Genomic DNA, 26,680 nt, shown 5'->3' on the forward strand with positions numbered 1-26,680 from the left:
TGCCTGCCAGCACCCTGGGGGGCCATCTGTGTCACCTGCCCCAGGGCTGGAGGGTTCTGGGGTGCCCCGTGGGGTGAACGCTCCAGTTTGGGAAGGAAAAATACAGCGGGTGCCAGCACCTAGCAGCGGGTGGGCAAGGGTGGCATGGAAGGGCTGGGCGGTCCACGGCACCCCGGGAAAGCAGCAGCCCCCCCTTTGGCTCCCCATTTGGGCAACTTGGGGGGCTGCGGCCGGGCTGCGGGTGGGCTCCCAGTGCTGGACTGCATTTCCCAGACTGCCCGAGCGCCCTAATGTATGCAGTGCCGAGCCGGGCTCCGTGTGCGAGAGTGTGTGTGTGTGTGTGTGTGTGTGTGCGCGCGTGTGTGTGTGTGTGCGCGCGTGTGTGTGCGCGGGTGTGCGCGCGTGTGTGCGCAGCCGGGAGCCCCTGCGAGAGTGGAGGGCTCATTCACTGATGAGAGCCGGCACCGAGAGGCAGCACCGCTCCTTCCCTCGCACCCCCGGCGCCTCTCGCCCTGCTACATGCGAGCCGCGGGGCGCAGCGGGGCCAGCACGCCCGGGACCCCCCCGCTCCGCGCCCGCCTCCAGCTCCGCGCAGCGCCCGCCGCCAGCCGCACCGTGAGTACCGGGCTCCCCCCCCGCTCCCTCCCCACAGCCACGCGCAAACTTTGCGGGGCAACTTTCCCCCCCACCGCACACCCCCTTCCCCTCCCAGCCGCCGGCCCCCCCCCAACCTTCGCCCTTTTTCCCCTTTTTTTTCCCCCTCCCTGGTCGCGGAGGAGCGGGCGGCTCGGCTGCAAGGAGCCGCGCTGGCCGCGGGGAGGGCCGGCTGGGTGGGGATCGGCATGGTAATGCCGAGGGGAAAGGCAGATAAAAGGGGGCCCCCCCCGCACCCTCGGCGAGCCCCGAGCTGCCCGGATCCCCCCCCCTTTCCCGGTGCTTTCCGGGGGGACCGGGAGCCAGCAGGGGGATCAGGTGCCGGGGACGCCGCCGAAGCCCGGCTGGGGACGGCGCACGGCAAGGAGAGGGGGGGGGGACCCGGCACGGAGCCCTCGCTCCGAAATATTTGCATTTTGAACTCTTTTTTTTTTTTTTTTTTTTTTTTTTTCGGAGGGGCAGCCGGGGGAGTTGTTTCCTCGCTTCCCTTCGCTGAGCCCGGGATCTCGCTCGCTCCGCGGTTGCTCTGGGCAGCAACGATTTCATTTCCCAGCGGCTGCAAAACAAAAACTTTTTCAAAGGAAATAAGCAGATCGGCTGCCCGTGCCACGCACAGACCCACCGGGGGCTTTTCCTTTCTTTCTTTCCCTCCCTCTCCTTCTTTTTGAAAAGAAAAAAAAAAAAAAACAAAAAAAACAAACACACGCTAACCTTTTTATATTTTACGCTTAAAAAAAAAAAAAAAAAAAAAAAAAAAAAGTATTTGCAAACCCGCCAGGCTCTCCGTGCGCTCAAAACCCCCGGAGCAGCCGGGAAATTTATTGACTCCGGAGCTTTCATTTTTGCAACGCTGCGGCGCCCGTGTGAACTTTAGTTCGAAGCCGTCCCCAAAATGCGCCCGAAGACCGAATCCGATTTTCGCCCGCACTTCGCAGGCGGCCTCTGAGCCTTAATTTCGGCCGGGGCTGAAGTTGGCAGCGCATCCTCGGCTCTTCCATCCATTCATTCATCCATCCATCCCTTGCCCCCCGGCCGCCCGCAGGTAGGAACCCCCCGCGGGGCTCCCCCCACGCGTGGTTTTTTCTTTTTTTTTTTTCTTTTTTTTTTTTTTTCCCCCTGCTCCCCTTACCGCAGAGCTGGCGGCGGAATTCAACGAAAGGAGCAAAAGTCGCTCCCAGGCGGGGGTCGCGGAGCTCGGGGGCGAAGGAAATTCCGCGGGGTTTCGCTTAGGTCCTTTAGGAAACTTTGCGGCTCATCCAGCGGCTCGAGAAATCGCGGGGGTTTGTCTTTCTTTTAACCAACATCCCCGGCTCTAGCCCAGGGAAGTCTGTAAATAGGGTGGAAGCACGGGAAAAAAAAAAAAAAATAAAAAAAAAATAAATTCTTCACCTTCAGATCTGAATACATAAAAACCATCTGGTTGACCACAATGAAATCATTAGGAACTGTCTACTCAAAGAGTTGTGCTCAATGCTTATCCTTCCACACAGGAAACGTGGACGGTAAGTGATTGTTGCAATAAATTCAAACGACTCCGGGCATCTTCGCGTTTGATGAGCTTTGCGACCCGCTGGGTGAGGAGGAAAAAAAAAAAAAAAGGAAAAGGGGAGAAAAAAGGGCACCCGGGGGCTGCTCCAAGCGAGCCGTGCCGTGCCGAGCCGTGCCACCAAACACCTGTTTAATTTACCGGCGGGGACGAGCGGAGCCGCGGGGCTTTAGCGGGGCGTCGGGAGGCTGCAACGTGGGCTTGGCCCCTTGGCTTTTTTCCTTTTTTTTTTTTTTTTTTTTTTTTTTTCCATTCGCTTTTCTCCAGCACCCCTCGGAGGGGGGATCGGAGGTGCCGGTGCCGGTGTCCGAGCGCGGTTTTCGGTCGGGTTTCGCCGCGCCGGGTGCGGGACGGGGGGGGCGAGGCGGCGGGCACGGCCGTAGGTAGGTGCCTTTTTTTTGTCCCCCCCCGCCTTTTTTTTTTTTTTTTTAATTTTCTTTTGCAAAACCCCAGGCGCTTCCTCCCTGCAGCCCGCCGCGGGGCATCCCCCTCACCCCCCGGGGGCTTTTTTTTTTTTTTTTTTTTTTTTTTTTCTTTTTTTCCCTTTTTCCTTTCTTTCGTTTTTCCTTTTTTCTTTTTTTTTTTTTTTCTTTCTTTTTTTTTTTTTTTTAGAAGTTTGCAGCAAAACAAAACCCGCGGCCAGCACCGGCCGGGGGGCAGGGGCCGGGCCGCGGTGCCCACCGGAGCCGGGACCGGGACCGGGACCGGGACCCAGGGTGCCCGCCCCGGCCGCCGGCTCCCCCGCTCCCCGTTCTCCTTTTTTTCGTCTTTTCCCCCTAAACCGGTTTTCACCGCAGCTGCCCGTGTGCGCGGCTGCAGTTGGCATATTTCACGCGTTGGAAAAAATTAACTGTTTTTCCTTTGTATCTTAATCCAGTGATGAGAGCTCTCCTTTGTTGGCTTTCGAGCTTGCATTTGTTTTATTTATTATAAGGAAATCCAGTTTGGTTCAAATATATAATCCATTTGAGCACTTAAATCCCCAAACAGCTGGCATTATTTTGTTTTATAATCTTTGGCTTTTCTACGCAGAGCATATTTCTAAATTCCTACTTGACATTTATGGGGAAAAAACTTTTTAATGTAAATGGATATTGTGATTTTTTTCTGGGTCTTTCCTAATTTACATGCATCATCAATTTTCCTGGGTTTCCTTTTGTTTTAACCTTTTTTATTTTTTTCACCATAGGTTGTTAACTAATTTTTTTTTTTCCCTAAGAAAACTTTGTTTCTGGAGGTAGAAAAATGTTAATTTGCCCCATTATTTTAATCTCTGGCATTTGGAAATGGTTGAGAGACCACAAAAATGCAACCTGTTGTAGAAACCAGAGTGGTGTGCTTTATTTATTTTAATCGATAGCAGAGAAGTGATTTAGCAATAGGAACTCCGAGTAACGTTTTAGTAAAAGATTTGCAGATCCGGTGGCTGTGTACGCGGCGTGCATGTGCTTGCATATGTGTGTGTTTCTCCGCAGGCTGATTAGCAAGTGGGTTTTGTGCTCCCAACCAGGGCTCACTCCTGTTTTCCTCACTCGCTGGGTGTGTGTGATGCCTGCTAAATCCGCCTCTGTCATGGTTTCTCCTACTTTTATCAGACTTTCCTCTGAACTAATTCAGAGCAGCGTTACAATCTTCATGCACAGAGGAACTAAAACTGAGCCAGAGATAACTGATTACAACTTGTTCTTGGTGAGAGATTTTTTTTTTTTTATGGTTCAGAGCTAAGGCTGTTGATTCGATTTGTCTTGGTTGTGGCACGTTCAGCCTTGTTATTAGCAACATACACATTTACACAGGTAATTTGTCTACACCTTAAACAGGGTAGCTTTAGAAACCATTAACTATGAAGATAGGTAGCATTAAAAATAATAATTAAAAAAAAAAAAAGAGTATGTTTTCAGTCTGTGCGTCTAACCTTGAGACTTGGTGGACAGTTTATGTAGCTTCATAGATTGATCTTCACCCCCCCTCCCTCTGCTCCTTGTTTAGTTAATTCAACAAAGACTTTTTGCAATCTGTTTGGAGTTTGTCTGATGCCGTGGAAAAGTAGCTGCTGATTTATTTGGTTGCTTTTCGATTTCTGTCTCTAGCCCGTCTTTTCTCCTCCTTTCAGCGGGGATGTCAGCTGTTATTACTTCCTATTGATCCCTTTGCAAAGTGAGAAGTGAACTAAAATTAATGTCAATTCCACTGCTCGGATCAATAGCTGGAGTTATTTTAATCTGGATTTGCGCGAGGTGCTAAATTAAAAAAAATCAGCATAGAGGCAGAAAAGTAGCAGTTACTTACTTCGCCTGTGCCCGCTGCCTTCCCATCACCCAAATGTTCTGTCCAGCTGATTATCCTGCAATCCATATTTTTTTAATTAAGAAGGTCAGTTAGTTTTCTTATTTGGGGTTCTGTATTTAAACCTATGACATTTTGACATTGGGAGTGTATTAACGACAGATTTTCATAATGACTGGTCCGCCGCAGCCTAATCTGTACATGTTGCTGGGGGGGGGGAGGTGCTGAGCGGGAAGGAGAGCAAGAGAGAACGAAAAAGGAAGTGGGAGTTGAAAAAAAATGAAATTTGGCTGGGTGAGATATTATAATGTGTTGATTTATTCCCTGTGTAATGAAGTTTGCAAACGAATAAACGGCCGTAGTGATTCACAGTATCCTACAGGAGTGTCAAGTGTTGCGGCCAGATTACTAATTTCTGAAATACATTCAACGTAATGGGGTGACAGCACAAGTAAAAATAGAAAAGGAGGCAGAGGTGGCTGCTTTTTTTTTTTTTTTTTTTTTTTTTTTTCCTGGAAATCCATATTTTTTGTGATTGCTCGGTTTCACTTCCACGTTAATGATTGTTTATTTCTGAGAGCGGTGGTTTGTTTGAAAGCATGCCTTTAAATATAGGATTATGTGCACGCATATATATATTTCCATGGTTGCGTAAGCCCCCAACAATGCCAAATTTGCCAGGGGATGCAGTTCCCTGGCCACCAGTTTCTGAGCAGCCTTGCATAAAGCAGCAGAGCTGGCGCACCAGGACTGCAGCACTAAGCAGGATGCCCTTGGCATCGGCCACAATCCCTCTCCCCCATGCTCAAGAATTGGACAGGAAAGTTATTTAAAATTTGGAAGAGAGCAGATCCGTTAACGTGAGATACTTCATCTGGTAATTTAGCAACGCTGTCTGTAAGGAGGGGTGCCAAATGAGGAAGCAGAGAGATGATGCCCACTCATCTTCGCAATTAATAACAGTCGCTGGAGTGCCTGGGTACAGGATGGGGGAGAGGAAATGTTATCACTGCACTGCATTAAAGCCACCGGCTGGATTTCATACACTTTGTTAACCTAGGCTCCCTCATTCATGGAGTACAAAAGGCACTCCATTAGGGAGACACTCTTTCAGTAAGTTTTATTTGAGATGTTTGACCCTCTGGATTTAAGAGGCACAATTTGTAACAGCTTTTTATTATTATATGATTTTTCTGGCCCTTTGAGCTCCAGCGGCTAGTATATTGTTTCAAAGTTATAGTCCTTGTATTTTAAGCTGGGCTGTGGGGCCTGAATGGCAGGCAGCGGAAACTTGAAAGAAAAGACACTAGATTGATTGGGGGAGAAAATAACAAAGCAAAAAGCCCAAGCCAACTCGGAGAGATGCAGAAAGGAGCGGCTTTTCCTCCTTTTGCTCTGGGAGGGGGTGGTGGCTGGCTGGTGGGCTGTAGCCAGCCTAGGAGGCTCAGCAAGATGCAAGTCAGAAATTTTGTTAACATTTTCCTCTAAATGTTAATGGCACATCCAGGGCAGTTTACAAATCTACTTAAGAGTGAGTGCATTAGGAACTAAAATTACTGATCCATTCTCTCTTGTCCCCGACCCGAAAGGCAGACGTTTGCAGAGATCAGATGGCAGAAGCACCCATTATGATTTTAAATATTGTCAGAGACGCCAGGCATTTTATTGGTGAAGTCTCTTCTCCTTTTGCTAAAAGGGAGAGTGCGTGCGTGTGTGTTTGTGATGATGTATGGCACACACGCATCCACACAGCCCCGTTCGTACATCCCCGCGGTCTATGGGATTGTGGCAAGTGCTGTGGGTGCCAGCATTACCCACAGATGTATACCGTGAGAGGGAGAGGAAATACACGGCTGCGATGCGTGTCTTAGGCATCGTGTGCAGTATGACACATCTGGTGGCTTTTTTTGGTAACTGTACAATAGGTATTTTTGTGCTGGTTGCACACACGCACAAGCAAATTAGGGTTGTGTATGTGTGGGCAATAAGCTGATTGCAATTACATTTACATGCCTCTTTTGCCACTATCAAATTCCAATTTCAGTTTGGAGCTACTATCTTAATTTTAGACCGAACCTTGTTTAGTAGGGGGTTATTAAATCCGAGTGTTCCTCTCTTTGGTTTGCCTTTCATCCGTCTGCACTGGATGACAGCCTTTAACCTGGAGGGCCAGAGCTGATCCCACCAGTGTGTGAAGTTGTCTATTGATTTTCTTGAATGAGAAGAGCAGCGCATCTCTGGCCGCTTGGTTGTAACACAAGTGGCCACCCTGCTGCCGGAGCTTCCCAGGGAGACGAGTGCAGAAGCCTAACCAGTCTTTTTTTTTTTTTCTTTTCTTTTCTCTTTCTTTGCAGCGTTCGGAGGGTGATGATGCTCCACTAGGTTTCCCTGCTCCAGCCCCGGGCCTCGCTTTGCTTTCCTTCCAGGGAAGACTGTTCCGCCTGCGATCCTGCTGAGGAAAGAGACTCCGATGGACTTACACCGGGCAGCGTTCAAGATGGAGAACTCACCCTACCTCCCCAACCCGCTGGCCTCCCCGGCGCTGATGGTGCTCGCCTCCACCGCCGAAGCCAGCCGTGACGCTTCCATTCCGTGCCAGCAGCCGAGGCCTTTTGGGGTCCCCGTGTCAGCAGACAAGGACGTGCACATTCCCTTTACCAACGGCTCCTACACGTTTGCCTCCATGTACCACCGGCAAGGCGGGGTGCCGGGAGCGTTCGCGAACCGTGACTTTCCCCCGTCCTTGCTTCACCTCCACCCCCAGTTCGCGCCCCCCAACCTGGACTGCACCCCGATCAGCATGCTGAACCACAGCGGGGTCGGGGCCTTCCGCCCCTTCGCGTCTACCGAGGACCGGGAGAGCTACCAGTCGGCCTTCACGCCGGCCAAGCGCCTCAAGAACTGCCACGACACCGACTCGCCCCACCTGCGCTTCTCAGACGCTGACGGCAAGGAGTACGAGTTTGGCACCCAGCTCCCCTCCAGCTCCCCCGGCTCGCTCAAGGTCGATGACACGGGGAAGAAGATCTTTGCGGTTTCTGGCCTCATTTCTGACCGGGAGACCTCATCCAGTCCCGAGGACCGAAGTGACAGATGTAAGTACCTCCGTTGACTTGTTGGTTTTCCTCTAGTCGTGCCTCGTTGAGATGCTCGACAGGTGGCTGTCCTGCAGTGCTGCGGACAGCAGAGGAAAGGCAGCCTTTCCTCCCTGCCGGGCTAAACCACGCAGTGTTGCCTCGTGTCTTATAAATGGACAACGACAGGTCTTAAGGGGAGGTGCTCTGGAAGGGAACTTGTCTTCCAGCATGCAGCTGGGGACAAGGTTGACCTGACTTTACGTGCAGACAGATGGCTGTGTCCCAGTGCAGGGATACAGATGCTGTACGTGCATGTGTGTGAGCAGGGGGCCAGCTGGAGCAGGTAGCCACAGACATTCCCAGAGCTTGTAGCAAGTGTGTACACCCCGCTTCTTCAGGTATCTTATCCTGACCTTGTCTTCACACCCACCTTTCTTGTAGCAAATGGATTTGTGCCTTGGGCTCAGACGCTGGTTAACTCGAGAATATTTTTGGCCACCGAGCACCCTCTGCAAGACACAAACCCCAACCTGCTCCTATGGTTCAGCGAGCGGTTTCCCAAAATATGCCATGTGCTTTCCCTGCCTGCTTCCCCCCTTTGGAGGCTGCTGAAAGGCGAGGCATCCTTTCACGGGCAGGTGGCTGGGCTGAGGCAAAGCAGCCCACACGTCCATGGCTGTTGCTCCCCACTCCCCTGTCACCTTTCCCTGATGGTGTGGCAGCACAGAGGGGCACTGTCCTCCCTGATGGCTTCCAGGGGTGCTGAACAGGGTGCTGACCCCTCCGGGGGCTGCTCGGAGGGAAGTGGAGTGTCATACCCCAAAGAGAAATGCCAAGTTACGCTCAGTTTGCCTCTAAACCCATACATGAGCAAGGGGTTTGCTTTTAACGTAGGCTCCTTTGTTCTGTTGAATTTTCTTCCTAGAAAACAATTCTGTTATTGCCGTCGTTATTATTATTACTATATATATTTTTTTTGCGATGAAAATCCACTGCGCCGCTTCTTCCTCTCCCTTCCCGACGTGATTTTTCCTCTCCCGTTTATGATGCCGAGGAGAGTAATAGAGACATTGTGGCTCTCTCTCCCCTGTCGGCGCTGCTTCCTCAGGCTGTCTCCTTGAATTAGGCGCTGTGCTAACTTACCGGCGCTAAAAGGCATCTGCCTAAACCCAGCGTACCTTTTCAATAAAAGTCATCATAAAATCAACCTGCCTTGTAAATCCATCGCTCTTTGGTTTTGAAATATGCTGCGAGTGTGTCTTTTATGTCAGCGTCTGCGAGGGTAGGGCGATTCCCACTCAAGGCAGAAGCTGTGTGCTCCTTGCACCACAGACGTGATCTCTTCCTTCTCCCCCTGCTCCCAATCCACCCCTGGCCGTGGCACTTTGTGTGCCACAAGCTCCTTGCATGGCTCAGCACCTCCCGGCCATCCTCGTGGGGCTGTGGGGCCGCAGCCGTAGGTGGGAGCGCATGTGGACGGGTGCATCTGCGTAACCGCTAGAATAATTATTTTGCTGGGGGGAGGCGAGTGAGGTTTCAAGGCTTGGGGACATTTTTCTTCTGTGCCCTTTCCCTTTCCCATACCACCTGGCTGTGGGAAGGGAGCTTGCTCAAAAAATACTCCGGGAGATCGCGGTGGAGGAGCGGGTCTGCTTGCTAAATGAATTTCGAGCGCATCAGCTGCCGTGTATCTTGCTGGCCACCCCCTGTCAGACACCCCGTTTGGAGAAGTAAATCTGTTAAACGAATTAGGCGGCACGGCGCGCAGCTGCGGACCAAGGTGCCGTGTCCTTGCCAGCACCGAGCACGGTGCCGCGTCACCGGGGCTGGGCACAAGCACCCGGCACCGCGCTGCCGCAGGGGCTCGCCGGGAGGGGAGGAGGAACAACGACAACTTCACCCAGCTTCGACAACTCGCCCAGAGGTGGAAGGTGGTTCGGGCTGCTTTTCCTTCCCCGTATCACCACTTTTCTTTAAGACGCTCGGCTGCACGGTGGAGCAGAGCACAGGCGACGTCCCTGATGTTTTACTGACATTAAAATTCTTGCGTAACTACCGGGACAGTTTACACTAAACATGTCTGTTGGCTCTGTATCATATTCCCATCATATATAGATGCTGCACCATGGAAACTTAGCTCCATTAGCACCGTGGGTTTATCTGGCGTGTGCATACGCGCGGATGGGAGTGTTTGCCGGAGGCCGAGCGAGTGAGCAGCTGGGCTTTTTAGTGGATCCTAATGATCTTTTATGCTCACCATTAGAAAAGAAAAACTTCCGCAAAGAGGAATTCAAGAGGCTGCGCTTTGCAGATCTAATTGCGATCCCATTTTATATTGACACTTACATACACATTTTTGGAGTTTCTGTACAAATGAGTGCTTCGGGGGGTTCTTGTTTCTGGGTTTTGGCTCCTGAGAAGTTTTGGGCATTCCGGGTGTGCCTGTTTGATATGTCAAGGCTGCGTGCTTTTGCTCCTGATGGAGAAGCTGCTGCAGGTAGGTGACTGTAGCTTTGAGGCAAAACGCTTCCACAAGAGCTGGCAAAAATCGAGACATTTTCTTCAATCAGCAACACCTTCATGTGTCTAAGGGGTGCTCTCCAGATGTGCAGAGCCCAGCCGTTTAGTTGTCTTTTTCAGATTCCTGAAAGGGTTTGTGTTATGTGGAAGGTGAAGCACAGTAATTGCACTGCAGAGTCTTCTGTGCTACTGCATGAGAACCCTTTTTGATTAGCTCATTAAAATGTTTGTTTTACCCCATAACTTAAAGGGTGATTTTCTGATTTTTTTTTTTTTTAAAGGAATTTATTGCACTGTTTTAATATTCCTGAAAAATAACTTCACACTCGAGGTACTTTGCAACACAATGAGAACCCAGGCAGGCATTTTCATCCTGGGCAGTGTTTGGAAGTTACACTGGGCATCAAGGGAGCGAAGTCTCATCCTGTCTTCACCAACATAGAAAATTTGCTAAATTCAGTAACATTTTTTAGGATTTGTGCTGGTGTAACCATGATTATCACCTGGCCCTGTGAGATCTGTTTGTATGGAGGCAATAGCTTGGTCTTTGGATGAATGGAGATCAGAGGCAGGGGGCTGCTCCCCAGGGGTGCTGGACCTGTGCTGGGGTCTGTGCCACCTCTTGCAAAACGGGATGGCTGCTGTGAGTGCCTCATGTCAAATCAGGCTGAAATTGATGTTCTTGGACACGGTGTCCCTTGTTTCAAAGCACAGGCACCGAGGACGTCCGGGGTGATGTTGTGACCAGGGAGTGTGTACGGCAGTGCAGCCTTTCCAGGGAGGGCAGACGTAAGGCGTGCTGGATGGGGCCCTTCGGCGGGGCCTTGCTGAGAAACATAATGCCATTTGTTGGAGGTTGGGGGCTTCTTGTAAAGCGTGTGTTAAAGACACTGGGCGATGTGTTTTATGGGTTTCCTTTAATAAGCATACAATAGTTGAGATTCCTAGAAGGAGTGGAAATAAATGGCGTGTTCCTTTCTGCAAAAGAGATCTATAGCCCCATTTTAAAATCTGAAAAAAAAAAAAAAAAAAAAAAAAAAAAAAAAGGCCCTTGTTTTTATTCTTTGCTTCCAATAAAATTTATCCCAGTGGCCTTCTGTACCCAGTCACCACGGCGTCACTTCCCCACAGAGTGACGGGCAGAAGTCCATCCCAGGACCAGGATCTCTGGGCAAAGAGCCGGACCTCATCCCAACCAATATCTCAGCCACATCTCTGAGGCTTTCTTGCTGGTTCCACAGGAGATGGCTTCCCCTTGCAGTCTTCTCCTCACATCATGTGTTGTCTGTGACTTGCTGTGGAGCTCGGCCTGCTGTGCCAAGGACCTGCCACCTCTTTGTCCTTGCTCAGCTTCCAGCTTCTTGTCACAGCCCGGCTCCTGCAGCCTCGGTTTCCCTGCTGGTGCTGGTGGCTCTCACCCTTCTCCTGGCCTGTTGGTGGGCACACCGTGGTCCTCACTGTGTTCTTGGGACTGCTGTGTGTGGGGTTATTAACATTGCTTTTACTATTTCTTTTTGATAATAATATTTATCCGTGGTTCTTTGCACATGGTCACTTTGTCCTGTAGCCAGTTGCTCCCCTGCAAGTGAAGCTGTGCGCTGTATCAGTTTGCTCCTTGTTCCAGTTTGGGGTTTCAAAGCCCATCTGCAGCATGGAGGTAGCTCAGCTTTGGAAACAACTGTTTTGTTATTGATCAAGCACTGCAAAAATGTAAATTGTGCTTCAGGCGGTGGACACCAGGGCTGTGATGACCACAGCTTGAATTCCCAAAATCCACAACACTGCGGGCATCAGACCTGGGCTATCTGGGCACAGCCCCCTGCCGCGCACACACACACACACACACAGACACGCACCCCGTGTAGAGCTGCCACCCTTCCTGAAGCACTTCACCACGTCCGAGGCAGGTAAAATTTGGGGTCTAACGCGGAGCGACGCTTTGCTGCTAATAATAATCGGCCGCAACCACGGGAAATTGCAAGCTTAAAATTGCTTACGAAATAATGAAATAAATCAAGTGGAACATTTGCTTTCCGCCTTTCCGCCTTGGGTGGAGGTGCAGCAGTGGGTGCTCAGGAGGGGTGGGCAGGCAGAGGGATGGGATGGGATGAAGGTCCCCATTGCATGGTCCCCATCTCACGGCTGGCACTGTCCTTGTGGAGCCTGGATGGAGCTCAGAGCCCGTCCATCCCTTCTTTTTTTCTGCTTCTCTGGCAGCAGCCTTCATGTTCCCCCTGCAAACTGTTGCCCAGACTCCTTTCCAGGCTGCTTGCCTTAATTGTCTTATTGGGATAAAGAAATGTTTGAACAGTAAAAGTGGGGACGGGCTGGGTGGGAGCAGCCCCTGCCGGCTGCGGGGCCATCTGGCATGGCTCGCCTCTGCCCATCTCCAGTTTATATTTCTCTCTCTGCTCTGTGGGGCTCTCCGGCACACTCGGAATACCTAATGACCACGGGGGGACACACCACTGCCTGGCCGTGCCCTCCCACCAGTGTGGGTGGCTGTGCTGCTGCTGCCCCCCTCCCTGCCTGCACCCGGCTCTCGGCAGAGGGATGGAGAATTGTTTTGGGGAAGGGCTCGATCTGTTTTCCCCTCCAAAATGTGTCCCCACGCAGCCACCGCCACCTGGCTGTCTTTCCTGTTGGCTTGGTGATGCCAGTGGCTCCTGGGGCCATTCCTGTTAATGTAGTCTGCAACTCTGGAGCAAAAGGGCTGAGCAAAACGTCAATGTCCTATTCATCCACCTCCTCCTGCACAGGTGGGCACACGTGCAGGAAATACGTGACGTCCCTCTTCTGCTCCGTGTGTCTGACCACTCACAGGAGAGCACTTGCAGGGCAAACCCCGCATCTCACCCGGTTAATTCAACCACCTGTCCATCCCACCAAAAGCACAGCCCCAAACCACCAGCCCAACCCTGCTTCTCCAGAAGGATTTCATCACATCAAGCCTCCAGCCCCATTGATCAGGCCCAGCTGCTGCCACCAAGTCCCAGCGGAATAGTGGGGGTGGGCTTTGTGCTGGGCTGGGACCCCAAATCCGCAGCGGGGCAGTCTGGGGGGCACGGCTGCCCCTCTGCAGCGTGGGGCTGGCACGAGCTGCCCCATAGCTTTTGACAGAAGGCGCTGTGCAAGGGCAAAGTATTAGTATTATTAATATAGTACAGTCAGTAGAATATTATGAACTATTATAAATCATTACCACTAAACTACAGTTATTAAAGGAAATGACCAAAGTGCACTTTGAGAGCCAGGATCTCCGACAGTTAAAACATGGTTTTATTATTTCACTTGCTAACTTGCAAAATTCGAGAGTTAGCGACAGTTTCCTGGTTGATCTGCGAGGGCTGCAGTTTGGGAGAGGCGAGGAGGAGTGGGCATGCCTTGCAGGGAGGAGGGAGACAGAAAGCACCGATCCCTTCGTGATTTCTTTTCTCCTTCTGTAATAATCTGAAAGTCTCGAAGGAAAGGGACATTCCCAGGCGTGCAGGTGCCCTGGGCCCAGCCCTGCTCCGTGGGGCTGAAGCAGTTGGAGCCAACGTGGTTGTAGAGTTTCCAGAATTCCCCCCTGGAAAATCCAGGCGTGAGGGCTTCTGTGAATTGTTGGCGGTTGTTATTTGTTTGATACCGTTTAGACAAGTCCCATTAAATGCTAGCAGCAGATTCATTTTCCCCTCTTTGTTTGCCTTCCAAGGAGCAGAAAACAGACGTAATTATATTTTACGTGAGACTCTAAGATTTCCTCTCATCTCTTCCTCTGCTTAATATCTGCAGCCATAAAATAAATTCCATTTGTGCATACATGGTGTTAGACTGAGGTAAATAACTGTCATCTGAAATCTGTCTAACCTTAATCTGCATCAGGAGCACTATAGAGAACCGTACCCATTTGTATAATATTAGGCTTTATTTTTATTATGGATTTCTGATGCAAATTCATAGCGGGGGCAAAGTTGTTTTCTGCTAATGCTGTGTTCCAAGGAAAGCAGCCACTGCCAGCGAATTGTGACAATTTCCACCCGGCGGCTCATGTCAATGGTGGCCCTGGATCGTGTCTGTTTGCTTGATAGCCTACGGATTTTCCGCCCCTGTCCTTCAGGAGAGAATAGCAAATCTGGGGACTTCTGAGGATGTTTTTTTGGCTATGCAAAGCAATTGGAATTCCTTGGGAGCGATGAATTTCTAACTGGGAAATTGTCTTCTGTAATGTGGTATCGAATTCCTGAGCAGCGTCCTTTGCAGCAGGGCACGTCTGTTTGCACCCTGCGTGTCCAACCCCCGTGCACGCCTCTCTCCCCTTTATGCACCCTCTCTGTTTGCCTGTTTTGCTCTGCTGGCCTGCGTGATTGCTGTGTTTGCAATCACCGGCACGCATGCAGACTTGCAGGTTGTAGGCATTCTGGGCAAATTCCCTGCCCTGAATTCAGTTTTCTTTCCGTCTTCACGCTGAAGCGATTTCCCACTGCCTTTAGGATATTTTTTTGGCTGAACCTTGCAGAATGCTAGCCAGGACTGGGTGCGTGTCTCCTGGTGCATGGTGGCTGATGTGGCCTTGCTCACTTTTTCTGCTGGGAGTCAAGAACCACCATAGGTAATCCAGCCTTATTTTTCCCACCAATTTGGCACAGGATTACACACAAGAAGCATCTCTGGGACTCATCCCCGGAGTCACCGAGAGCTCTGCCTGAACACGGGCTGTGGGGTTTGGTGCTATCTGTGTCTGTCATCTTGTTCTTTGTCTTTTATTTTGAAAACATTGATGGTGGCTGTGATAAGCCAGGTGCCCCTTAGCCATCAGCATTACTTTCTCCTTCAACTGCTTGCTGGCATCTTGAATTACAGAAGTCCCTGGCACAGCAGAAGAGGGGAGAAAGAAAATCTGGGAAAAGAAAGATTTATTGTCTTAAATGCTGATAAGGTGGGGAAGGAGTCCTGGTGACAGTGCAAATGTTCCTTGAGCTCAGGTCCGGGACACTTCCATGGTGCTTTTCCTCACATTGTCTCTAATCAGAGTTGTTTTGAAACCATCCTTGTTTGGTAGCAGATGAGAGCTGCTTTCTCATCACCGTTTCAGGGCAAGACCGTGTTTTGTACTTTTTCTCGTCAGTACCGGGCTCCCGGCACACGGCTGCTCTGCAGAGGGAAAAGGAAGGCGCTGCGTGTCTCTGGATACCCGTAAGAGGAAGAGCTGGAAGCCGTGTCCTTGTTTTCCTGCAGTAGCACGGATTCTTGGTAACTGGCTCTAGACAGAGTAACAAAGTCCAGGTTTTAATTTGGAAAGACACAAGGGCTTTTAGGCATTGGCTTTGTTCTGGTACAGTCCTGCAGACCCGCCTCTGCTCTGTGAAAGTGTGATACTGCTGCATGGAGCGGGGGCCAGGTGCTGGGACGCGTCCCTCTGCTGATGCTGTGCCCCCCAAAAGTGTTGGGGGACAGTCAGCAGTGAGCTGGGGGATGAAGGCTGCATGTGCCAGCCTCACCAGAGTGCACTGGGGTTTGTGGGCAGAGCAAAAAGTGCAGCTCAGGGGACTGCCCTAATGGGCCCGTGTCTTTCTGTCGGGATTTTCAGTACAAATCACCTTGTTTCTAATGAAGTTATTTTAAATTAAAAACGTCTCAACCTTTTCATCTGATTCTAGTGTTGTTTCCCTTTATGAACCGACTTGCAAAGCCATTTAGTATGTGCAACTGTCTGTCCTGTAGCATCCCTCACTATAAGGGGGCATAGGATAGCAATCCTTCATCATAGAGAGCCTGTGCTGACAGCTGCGCTGGCATGCGAGCAGGCTCGGTACCAGATCACAGCTCAGCCTTCTCCTCCAGCCTTGTTTCCAACAGCAGAATTGTTATAGAGAGGTTTTCCCTCCCGAGCACTTCTCTTCTCCCTCCCCAGTTTGACCCCTGGGGCACTGGAATGGGACCGGGGTGGAGGAGGCTGAGCATCGGGGCCAGCATTTTTTGGGGACGGCTGCGTGGAGGGAGCCTGGAGATTAAGTGTGGGGGGAGGCAGGGAGTCTGTAGACCAGAAGTCAAACGTCAGCAAGCTCTGCAGAGATCTTTGAGGGAGTGTGAAGCAGAAAGGGGCTACAAGTTATTTCTGTCCCAATTTGGCCAATGTTTTGCGCCCAGGACTGAAATAAGTGTGATACTATTTGGATCAGGACGGGGATATATTGGAAAAACTCAGCAGTGAAAGTCTGCAGATCTCCGTCTCCATTAGCCAGAAGTAATGTTCCCACCATCTCATTATTTTCCCTCTTAAAATGAAAACAACGCGTTGACTGTGGAAACAGAGGGAGATCCTGTTAGGGGAAGGCAGAGCCGGGGAGAGAGAACTTGAACTGGTCTCACTTGAATGTGTCTCAGATGTTGCTGCCGTCTGGGGAAGCTGTGCATGGATCAGGCCCCGGGTTTGCAGCACATTTCAAGGAAGAAGGGGCCTTCAGCTGGGGAAATGCTTCCCCTCGGGTTGTCTCTTTGGGAACACTGCGAGGATCCAAGCCTCCTGAGTCCACACGCCCACCCCCTGTGAGCAGGGTGCCCTGGGGGGTTATGGTGTCAATGAAACCCAGGCGGGACCCTGCTGTCCTGGACGTTGCCTGTTGTGTCTGGGCTGTTAGCTGCACCTGGGCAAAGAGGCAGAGGAAATCCCGGTGTGGTGTGATGGGTTTTGCAGAAAGGGCCCCGAGAGGAGAGGCAGTTCGACACCGCTCGCTGATGGCCCCTCCGCTGTGTACTCAGGTGGCTCGCTGGCGTCCAGGTGACCCCAGACCCACGCTAAGGAGATGTGCTGCCAGTTCTTCAGACGCCGGGTATTTCACTTTTGCTGCACGTTTCCAGCTTGACCAACATTGGGATAGCAGAGGTGGAGGGCACATCGGTCGGCACAAAGCAGCGCGCCCGCTCCTCCCAGCCCGCAGAGCAGGAAGAGGGAAGGGCTGCCTGGGCAAAGCCCCGAGCGCAGCTCGTGTTGTGCTGTGGGCTCTGTTGACCTTGGACAAGCAGAGCCCTTTCTCGGGGCACATCTCTAAAGCAGGGCTTACACCGTTCCCGCAGCACAGCTGAGGGCATTGGATCCACGTCTCCAAGGGGCTCAGGACCTGGGCGGCAGCAGGAGCCCTGGTACCCGCAGCGCAGTGACATGGCTGGCTGGAGGGGCTGGGGGAGGGCTGGGGGCCTGCTTAATAAACAGTAGCATCGTCATTGATTCTGAAGAAACTGTCACCGGGTTTTATTTTTCAGTGGTGGAACTTGGATGAACTGCTGAAAACAGTGGCTAGGAACAGCAGAGAAAAAAGAAAAGGGGGAAAAAATTTGGAGTAAGGTAGATAAAAGTGAGAGATAAAAGAAATAATGCAGGGAAGGATGAGTAATCGACATTCTTGGAGTTGAAGCACAGGCTCTGGCTTCCTTCCTGAGCAGTAAAATAAAATTAAAAAAAAGTCTTTAGAACAACAAAACTCTGGACGCGCTGGTTTCCTTCCTGACAGGCCCAGCCTCGTGGTGTTTCGATGAGTCCTCATTGGCAACCAGGGCTGATCTAAAGGCCAAAGGCAGAAAGATTGGGGGGAAGGGAGGCGGATTTAACTCTTTGAGCTCTGCTGCAGAACCGGAGATCTCCTGCTTTGTGCGGGTGCCGGAGCACAAACAACATTCGATGTCGCCCCGGTGGCCGAGAGCCGGGCAGCACATCCACCCAGGTGCCCGGCTGCCATCGGAGCGAGTGTCCCTGTTAGGAAACAACAGCAGGCATTTTTAATCCCCGTGCAAGTGGATGAAATTCCTCGGACAGCCCGGAACAATAGCAGCGATGAGCACCGCAGGAGTGGGCTGGCAGCCCTGTCGGCAGCCCCGCCACCGCTCCGTTGCTGTCTCGGGGATGCTCCTTTCGCTCCCAGCATCCATAAAACATTATCCTAGGGTCTCTCCCCAGAACCCTGCCCAGACGGGAAGGTTGGGGTGCAGCAGAGCCCGTCGTGCCCCCCAGGGCTGTGGGTGCTGAGCGGCAGGGAGGATGTGTGCGCCAGGCAGGTCGGATGGCTCGGGCAGAGCTTGTTTTGCAGCTAACTCTCTGAGGCTCGCCGCTCTCCGCAGGGTTCCCCTCTCTGAAAGGTCGAAGCTACTTCTTAATTCTCAGCAGCTGACAAAATATTTATTTTCAGGTACTTAAAATATTATAATTTGAAGTGGAGTCCAGGGCCCTGGCTGGAGCTGAGCTTTTGTACTAACAGCTTCAGCGAAATGACTTTTTCCTCCTCCAACTTGCCAACAAATGCTTGGAAAATAATTGTGGGACAGTCATCCCTTTAGTGAGCAGATCAAGAAGACTTGAGACTTGCCAGAGACTTTCAAAGGACAGGCCAAAGGTTCAAGTTGTTGCCAGTTCTATTTGTCTTAGCCTTTATACTTAGTTTTGTGTCATTAATTTCATCAAACGCTTGTGGGTAAAAGGCGCCCAGCGGGCTGCTGCTTGTACTGAGTTCTTTGGGTGTGCTCGGACACCTCTCGGGAAAGAAGCCCACCTTTTTGTGTAGAGAGCGAGATTAAAAACACTGCAGCTGGAGAAGAAACAGCCTTACCCACCAGCACGCCTGCGATAACCCGAAATGGAGAAGGCCACCCTGGGGGAGCCGTAGCAGTGAGCTATTTATTTCCTTTCTGCAGCCCTTTCTAAGTGGGTTTTGCAGGGAGATGCGCATACGAATGGTGAGCGGTGCCTCTGTGCCTACAGGACCCATAGGGACCGACAGAAATAAGGTGCCTGGTGGGGTTGTGTCAAAGCCACTGAAAGGAGGGCTGAGCACGGAGTGGTGAACAGAGCATCTCTGCTAGCTGTTAGCAAGGAGGTGATCGGGCTGGAGCACCAGCGCTGCTGGCACTTCCCTGTCCTGGGGGCCATGAAGCAGAAAAAACAGGGAGAAAACAGCCTCGATTTCTCAGCACGATGCCGATGCCCTTTCCTCGAGCCGCAAACCTCCTTTCCTGGTGCTCCCATCGCTGCCTGCATCCTGACAGCTGCTTTCCTACCCTTTCTGCCCCAGTGCAGCCGGCCAAGCACGTTAATTTTTCAGCAGAAGTGTTGTAATAATTAGGCAGCTCGTCGGAGGGTTTAGCAGTACTTAACCAGATGTGAAAAGACTCGTCCCACGGTCCCCGCTCTCTCGCTGGGCTCCAGCCAGCTGCCTTTTCGCGCCTGCTCAGGTTGCCTCCAAGGGGCTGCAGGAGCTCTCCCGGCTGCCCTGGCTCCCCGCGCCCCCCTTCCTATGCTAAGCACTCGGTTGTAAAGGAGAAGGAGGGAGGGCGAAAACCCCGGTGCTGTTTGGGAGAAGAGCGGCAGAGAATTAAAAGCAGACACCTGCAGCGCTCGGGCTCGCCACCTCCACCATTAACTCTTCCCAGAGCAGCCTCCGGGCTGGTGGCCCCTCTGCGGGGCAGGATGCGGTGCTGGAGGGGGCAGCGGGGGCTCCTGGTGGCTCCTCTCCCTCTCCTCTGCCTCAGTTTCCCTCCCTGCAGGGTTGATGTTGGTGCCCCGTCTGCTGTGCTCTGTAGGCATCCATAGGCAGCGCTGCCCCTGCTAACACGGCTGTAAAAGGAGGGGTGCTGTGGTAAACCCTTTTGTCTGCCTCGTCCATATTAACCTGAAAGGCTGCTGGAAGCAGGATACTGGCCTGGATGGACCTTGGACTGAGTCATTCTGACAATTCTTATATTTCAATGGCAAAGTTTTATAAATACACACTTGCAGAGTATGTTATGCTTAAAAAAAAATCTATATACAAGGTATAGGTTTATGGTTACAGAGAGAAAAAACGTATTAAACCTGCAAGACCAAGGGAGCAGACGAGATATAAAAATGATACTGTATTATGCCAGATCTTATTGAAAATCCCAACGCATCTTTTTTTGTGTAAATGGTAAATTCTTTTCTATGTTCTGGGTTTGTTTCTTAATGTGCGTCACGTACCAGAATAGTAGCGTGGACACAGTTGCAAATATGGTATGTGTTTTATTGTGGGTATTATACTGCATAGCAAAGGGTGTTGAACATCGCAGTCAGTTATATTCAGCTGTAAATGGGAGCTACCCGCTGTTCTGTATACAGCGAGCTGCATATTTATTAGTAAATACCAGCCTAGGTAAAATAAAAATAAAACAGGAAGTTGTATTAAAGACTTCAATGTTTAAAACTAGTTTGCTCAAAGCTCCTGGGACACCACTGCAGGGAATGGTCCTGCATTTTTTGGCATTAAGTCTTTTCCATCTGATTTTTCTAGTTCTGCGAATTTAAAAGCCTCTGCTGAACCCCACCGTGCACCGGCGTGTGGAATAATTCATACGTGTTTCGGGTCGGGGTAAAGATCGGGGTTTTGGCTGGAGGAGCCGTGGGTGGACTCAGTCCCTGGTGTGGCTCTAGGGGCTGAACGTGCCTGAGCAGCTCTGCCGAAACGCTGAGGGCAGGTATGGGGGCACGAGCACACACACGGGTGTGCACATAGCAGGGTGTGCGCACGCACATGTGTGTGGCTGTGGGACAGAGGGGACATCGGTCCCCAGAGGCTGCTTGCTGCTGTAGATCCTCAGGAGGAATGAAATCATGCCACTTTGCTCTCGACAAATCGTGCGTTTGTTCCTCTGCACGGCATGGGCACCCAGGCTCCTTTGGAGACAGGCAGCGGGGCAGAATGAGGACTCCAAAAATGAGCAATGGCTTCTGAAATACCGGCGTGTTTAACCTAGAGGGAGCTCTCCTACATGCAGAATGCGACCGTTGGCACAGCAGCTCGAGCAGCTTTCATCCTGAGCATCTTCAGCAAACTCCTGCCACCCCTGTGCTCACCTGGCACCCGGGTGCCTCCTGGCCCTGTGCCGGCACACGATGTGATGGCAAGGGGCTGCCATGGGGCCAGGCCGGCTGCCTCGCTCGGTCTCCGGAGGTTGTTACTCATGGAAGTTGATGTAGATTTCTTCTGGAGATAAGGTTTCATCTATTTTTCCTGCTCCTGGTGACGCCGCAGCTCCGTGGGGATGCGTCAGGGCGGTCAGGGCGCCAGGCACCTGCTGCTGCTTTGCAGATGGGGATGAGTGAGGCGGGACAGTGGGCTCCGGCCAGCCCCGAGTGGGAAGGGAAGGGAAGGGCTCCTCCTTGGGAAACAGTCTTTGTTGGCTGCTGAGCGTGTTGTTAACAGGCGGATTTGCTAAGGAGAGATTTACGTGCTGGTCCTGGGCGGCTCACATGCTCCCTTGGGGTCACTCCTTTTAAATGGCTTCATATCCATTCATCCCTCTGGGGTAGCTGCGTGAATTCAAAGCCATGGTGTTTTGGGGTTGGCTGTGCTGGTATTTCATTTTCTGGAAGCTGGGTGATGCTGGAGGTGACAAGGACAGGTGATGTGAGGGTGATTCCCCAGTCCCAACCTCATGGAAGGCTCCTGTGGCCCTGCTCCCAGCTGGTGTAGGAGCACACAGCGAGGGATGGAGGAAAGCCCTGTAGACAGCCTGCCTGGGGACACTGTGACATGTCGGTGAGAGGCTGCAGGAGCTGGCAGGGAGTCTGCAGTCCGGGTGACACGGCAGCAGGGCAGGGCGATGGGGCTATCCATGGGCAGTCATAGCTCTGTATCCCCAGCCCACCCCCAGTTGCAACAGAGCAAAGGAGATACTCACTGGAGTAGCAGGGCAGGGGTCTTGGAGAGCTAATGGTGTCTGAGATATCGTTTAAAGGCACTGGATAAAAGGAGCACCAAGAAATTCTTTTTTTTGGCTCCAGAAAGCTCCTTTCTGGGGCTGGTTCATTCAAAGATGGTGGAGGAGACAAGAGAGGTGATGGGGTCCTTGTCTTCTTCACAACCCCGGTGGTCTGTGTCCCCATGGGGACACATGGACACACGGTGGCTGTGTCTGCCCCAGCAAGCGGCAGCCTCCCTGTGTTTTGCAGCGTGCTGGCCTGGATGGACAGAGAGTCCCCCAAAAAAAGCAGAAAGGGGAGGGCTGTCCAGCTGAAGCCTTCCTCCATGGGGCACTGCTGAAGCCCACCTGTGGGTCAGAGCAGCCTTTCCCAACCACAGACGAAGCCTCAGCTTGGACATTTTCAACATGGCTTGAACTGAAGCTGCTGTTGCCGCTGTTCTTGTCCTACCTCCACCACCTCTCCGTGCCTTTCCAAGCCGCTTGACACAGTGTCTGTCTGTCCGTCTTCATGTGGTGGCTTCTAAGAGGCTGGGCATGGAGGGGGCTTCTGTCTCTTTTGCAGCCCCTGCATTAGGTTTACTTTATTAAGGTGGATTTAGGCACACCAGCTGTAAACCCGGGCTGTGGGTGAGCCCTCTGCAGCCCCACTGTGCAGCCTTTGGGGTGCTTGGAAAAAGGGCTTGAAGAGAGGCAAGACTGGGAGGGACATCAAGGATGGATGGAGTAGGACAGGGCATGAGGGTGCTTTTCTTTGTGTAGGTCTTTTGAGTTTGGGGAAGGAAAGGGCGTGCATGAGGGTAGGAAGCTGAACAGGGAAGATAGTTGGAGAGAAGAGACAGAAATAAAGCACCTTCTTTATCTGGTTTTTAAAGAAAGGTTTCACACTAACTTTATGTGTTTCAGTTTGCAGTACGCTCTCTATTTTTCCATGGAGGGCAGGGAGAAGCAGAGACAGCGGAGGCAGGAGAAGTTGCTTACATTCAAGCCCCCAGTTTGGCTTGAAAAATGCCAGAGGAAATTAGCTGGGAACGGAAGAAGCACTTTCCCTGTGGACTTGTGCTTCTCCCTGTGTTGGATGGTGCCCGTTCCTTCCCCCTGCCTTGTGGCTTTGGTTTGCTCCCTAGGGCCTCACACCTGAGTCCCCAGCCCCAACTCTTTTCTGAGGCGGCATGGGGAGGTCCTGGGGAGCAGCTGATGGCAGATACCCTGCCTGGGCTTTTGGAGAGGCAGGGGGATGTGGGAGAGAGAGCAGGGAGAGGAGGCACACCCGCCTTTGGGGTTTCGGCACATTTCTCTGCATGTTAACAGCGCCCCAGCCCCACCCCAGCCCATTTCTTCCTTTGAGGCAGGAGGAAGCCGCACGGCTGAGTACAGCTCTCATGAAATTCAACTCTGCGAGGGCTTGTCCAAGTGTGGTTAGAGAAAACAACTCTAATGGTTAGCTGTAACGAAGTCTGTTAGCTGTGGGAAGCAGCGAGGCAGCTCCATGTGCTGCCTTCCAGGGCTGCTCCCCAAATGCCAGAGTGGCAGGGCAGTCCTTGCGGGTCCCGAGGTGGCAGACATTAAAATGTAAACTCTTGCAGTGAGGGGTGCACCCGAGATACTCAAATTGTGCCTTAAAAACTGGTGCTGGCCCCAGTTTGATACTAATTCCCAACAGGCTGCAAAGGAAGCATTCAGAGCCCTACAGGAAGGTTTTTTGCTGTGTGTCCCTGAATAAAGCCATAACCACGAGTGAGGAGGCAGGTAGGGGATGGTGAGAGTGTTCTGGTAGGAGCAGGCCAAAGCAGGATCACTTCTCCTACTGTGCCCTGTGTCAGCCTCTCTCGTGCTCTCACAAGGGCTTTACCCCATGGAAATTCCTCCTTTAAGAACAAACCCTTCTTCCCTAGGATACACCCAGGCAGGGTGTGCTCAGCACTGCCTCGGTGCTCTGGTTTGAGGAGACGGTTTTGTCCAAAGCCACCCCTCCACAGGAGCCTATAATTGGCAATTAAAGCATAAAAAATATTTCCAGCGAGTGAGTCCTAAATAAATGCTTGTCACTGCTGATCAGAGTTGGTTTATTTCCATGTGTGTTTTCCTTCCTTCTTTTTTTGTATAACTTACGGCCCTGTAAATGCTCAGCAGCTGTTAATATGATTCTGTCGATACGTTTACCATGGTGATTTGGCTATATTTGGCGAGCGTGTGAAGAAATCACTCACCGGTTAGAAGGAGGAAAGACAAGCTGTCGATACCAAGGGAGAAATGCTAATAACCCCGGTGACAAATCATTCCTGGGAATCTCGAAGGGTTAAAAAAAAACGCCGCCGAGCTTCCCAGGGAGAGGGGCCACGGCGAGTGAAGGTGACTCATCAGGAGCTGCAGACACCAGCTGTCATCTCCAGCTCCTCCTGCGCTTAATCACTTCACTTTTCTAAAGAAATATTTTGTTCTAATTCAAACAGACCCGGGCTTGTTTGTTTTTTATGAATTATTTACTGGTGAGGAGAACCTCTCGAGGTATCCATCTTCACTCGGAAATAAGTGGACTCTCCGAGCCTGCTGCAGCACCTTGAAGCACGCAGTCCCCTCCGCCACGAGCCTTTTTTTTTCCAGATACCCACTTAAATGCAGGATAAACCCCCAAAAGTCAGCTCTGGAGTTGGGTCCATGCTGGGGGGAGTGAGAACAGGCTTTGACCTCATAAAGCTGCTGGCACATGTGGGGCTGGGATACCCCAGGGGACACGTGCCTTGGGGGCGGAAGGGTCCCAAAGGACCTGCTTGGTGTGTCCTGTAGCAAGCACAGGCTCACGGTGCACAAAACAAGCGTCTGTAAGTGCCACCTTCCAGCCCTGGGTGATGTTCCTGCTGCTTGGTAAAGCCAGGACCAGATTCCTCCCAGCAGCTCCGGACTCCTGCTCCTCGCCCACGTACAGCTGCTCCAGCGGCAACGGGAGCTCGTGCGATATCTCGCAGTCCCCAAAGGTCTGATCTGGTGGCCATGGAAGTAAATAAATGGAAAAATTCACGCTGACTGGATTGGGCATCAGATTAGTCCCTAAATGTTAGTTGATCTGCTTTGGGGTTATGACAGACAAATATTGCCCCAAGGTTACTGCTACAGGAATAATCGATCTACCTGTCTTAGCCACGTCTCTGCTGCCTGTCATCGCTGCAATATCTAAGCCTGCGTTACCTCCCAGGAAGATTGTGCCTGACCAAATAAGTTGCCTTTTCTTTGTGTAGTCTGAGACCAGGCAATGCCATTTTCAGCATATTTAAGATCATTTCTGTTTAGCACTTATCTGCTCCACAGGATATTGCTACTTGACTGCAATGTCCTTATTACCTACTACTTACATTTCATTTATAATTTTTTTTTCTTTTTTTTTTTTTTTTTTTTTTTACTAAATAAATAACACGATCTGCAAATAAATGACTTGGTCCTCAAAACAATTTAGACAGACAAAGTGCTTCGAGTGTGATTTAGCTTGAGTGGTGTAAGTCGCACGCTTCTACAAGCTTCAAAATGACAGGAAAGATAATCCCATCAGGCAGTCTGTAAAACAGAACAAGCCTGGAGAGTGGTTTTCTTGTATACAATTACACTTAGAGACACAGAATTAGACAGAAGGGGATTCGGGAGCTGGAGAGGCTGAGAAAGGCAGCTGGTTGTGTCCTCGGCTCTGATTTTTTCACCGAGGCACCTTCCTGCAGGACAGCACGGCGCTGGTGGGGAAGGAGATGCTGCAGCCCTGCACAGGGGGTTGTCTCTGGCAAAAGGGCTTGGCTCAATTTTTGTTTGGGGAATGGGAATGTCCCCTGGAAAATAGGGTGCGTGAAACTGAGTCCTTATATTATATTTGCTTTTGTTTTTTTGCGCCTCATTCGTTCTCTCAGAAGATCCTTTCTAAGGGTCACTCCTGACACTCTGACACCCAGACCTCTTCCTCCTGCCTCCCTGCACCCACACCTCCCTCCCATCCATATTCTCCTCTGCTTCCCTGCCTGTGTACAGCTGAGAAGTCTGGGGCAAGAAGCTTGTCATGTTCACTCGTAATATTTGAATTGGCATAGCCGAGGAATTCCTTGAGATTTCTGTCTCTCACTGCCTACTCTGGGACCCTGTACTTCACAAAGCAGCTGCTGGCAGAAGGCACGAAATACAACTTAGGCTCACTTCTTGCCTTTATTCTTGTGCAAAAAGTTCCTGACTCAGTGTTGATTTTCTTGAGATGGTGTTTATTTAAATCAAGATAATAATCTTCCAAATATACCCTAAAATTATATAGCCATATAAATCCTGTCATAATATATTCAGTAAAACTGTCAGGTGATCATTCTTAATGTAAAATGAGACCTTTTCATTTCCATCCAGTCAGTTAGCACTAAATTAACTCCTTGGAACAGGCTCAGAGTCATTCATTTGAGTAAATACCCTGGTTATTTATTGAATATACAGAATTGTTGTCTGTCTCAGGGCTGGGAGATGGGACTCCTGTTCTTATCCCAGCACCAACACTGGTCGGTCAGATTCCCAGAGCCAATTGCTTAACTTTTATTTAGCGGAGCTACCAAAGGAATCTGCTGTAGGATTGCTGGACGCACCCAAAAAACCTTGTGTTTGTACCTCCAGTGGTGCCTGAGCCCTGGCATCCTGCCCGCGGCACGGCATCACCCAGCCTCGGGGAACACCTTCCTCCTCCTGGGCCTAAGGAAGGAGCCTTGCTTGGAGCCCTGCATTCAGCTTGCCAAACACAAATGCCAAATAAAAATAAATGAATCAATGAATCAAAATCCTGACTGTCCGGAACCGGGCTGCAAGGAGACACACTCACCCTGCTCTTCTGGGAGATCAAATTCACTACACAGATCAAAGACAGAAGAGGAAAAGCTCTTCACAAGTCAGGAAACAAAATCGC

General features: G+C 51.1%; 1 protein-coding gene across 6 annotated transcripts in view; it reads left to right on the top strand.

Moving 5' to 3' along the window:
* Positions 1-405: 405 nt before the first annotated feature.
* The window catches only part of RNF220 (ring finger protein 220), a 188,367-nt gene continuing 162,092 nt past the window's right edge, over positions 406-26,680 (top strand). Inside the window, exons 1-2 of one of the 6 annotated variants that reach the window (XM_082766509.1) lie at positions 406-615; positions 6,841-7,581. In XM_082766509.1, coding sequence (XP_082622635.1) covers positions 6,957-7,581 — 625 coding nt within the window. In that variant the 5' untranslated portion in view covers positions 406-615; positions 6,841-6,956. Of the gene's footprint in view, positions 616-1,200; positions 1,697-1,865; positions 2,157-6,840; positions 7,582-26,680 lie in introns of those variants that run through there. The other 5 variants (XM_082766508.1, XM_082766511.1, XM_082766512.1 and 2 more) reach the window with 5 other exon arrangements.

Source organism: Aythya marila, assembly GCF_965140915.1.
Source record: "Aythya marila genome assembly, chromosome: 8".
NCBI lineage: Eukaryota > Metazoa > Chordata > Aves > Anseriformes > Anatidae > Aythya > Aythya marila.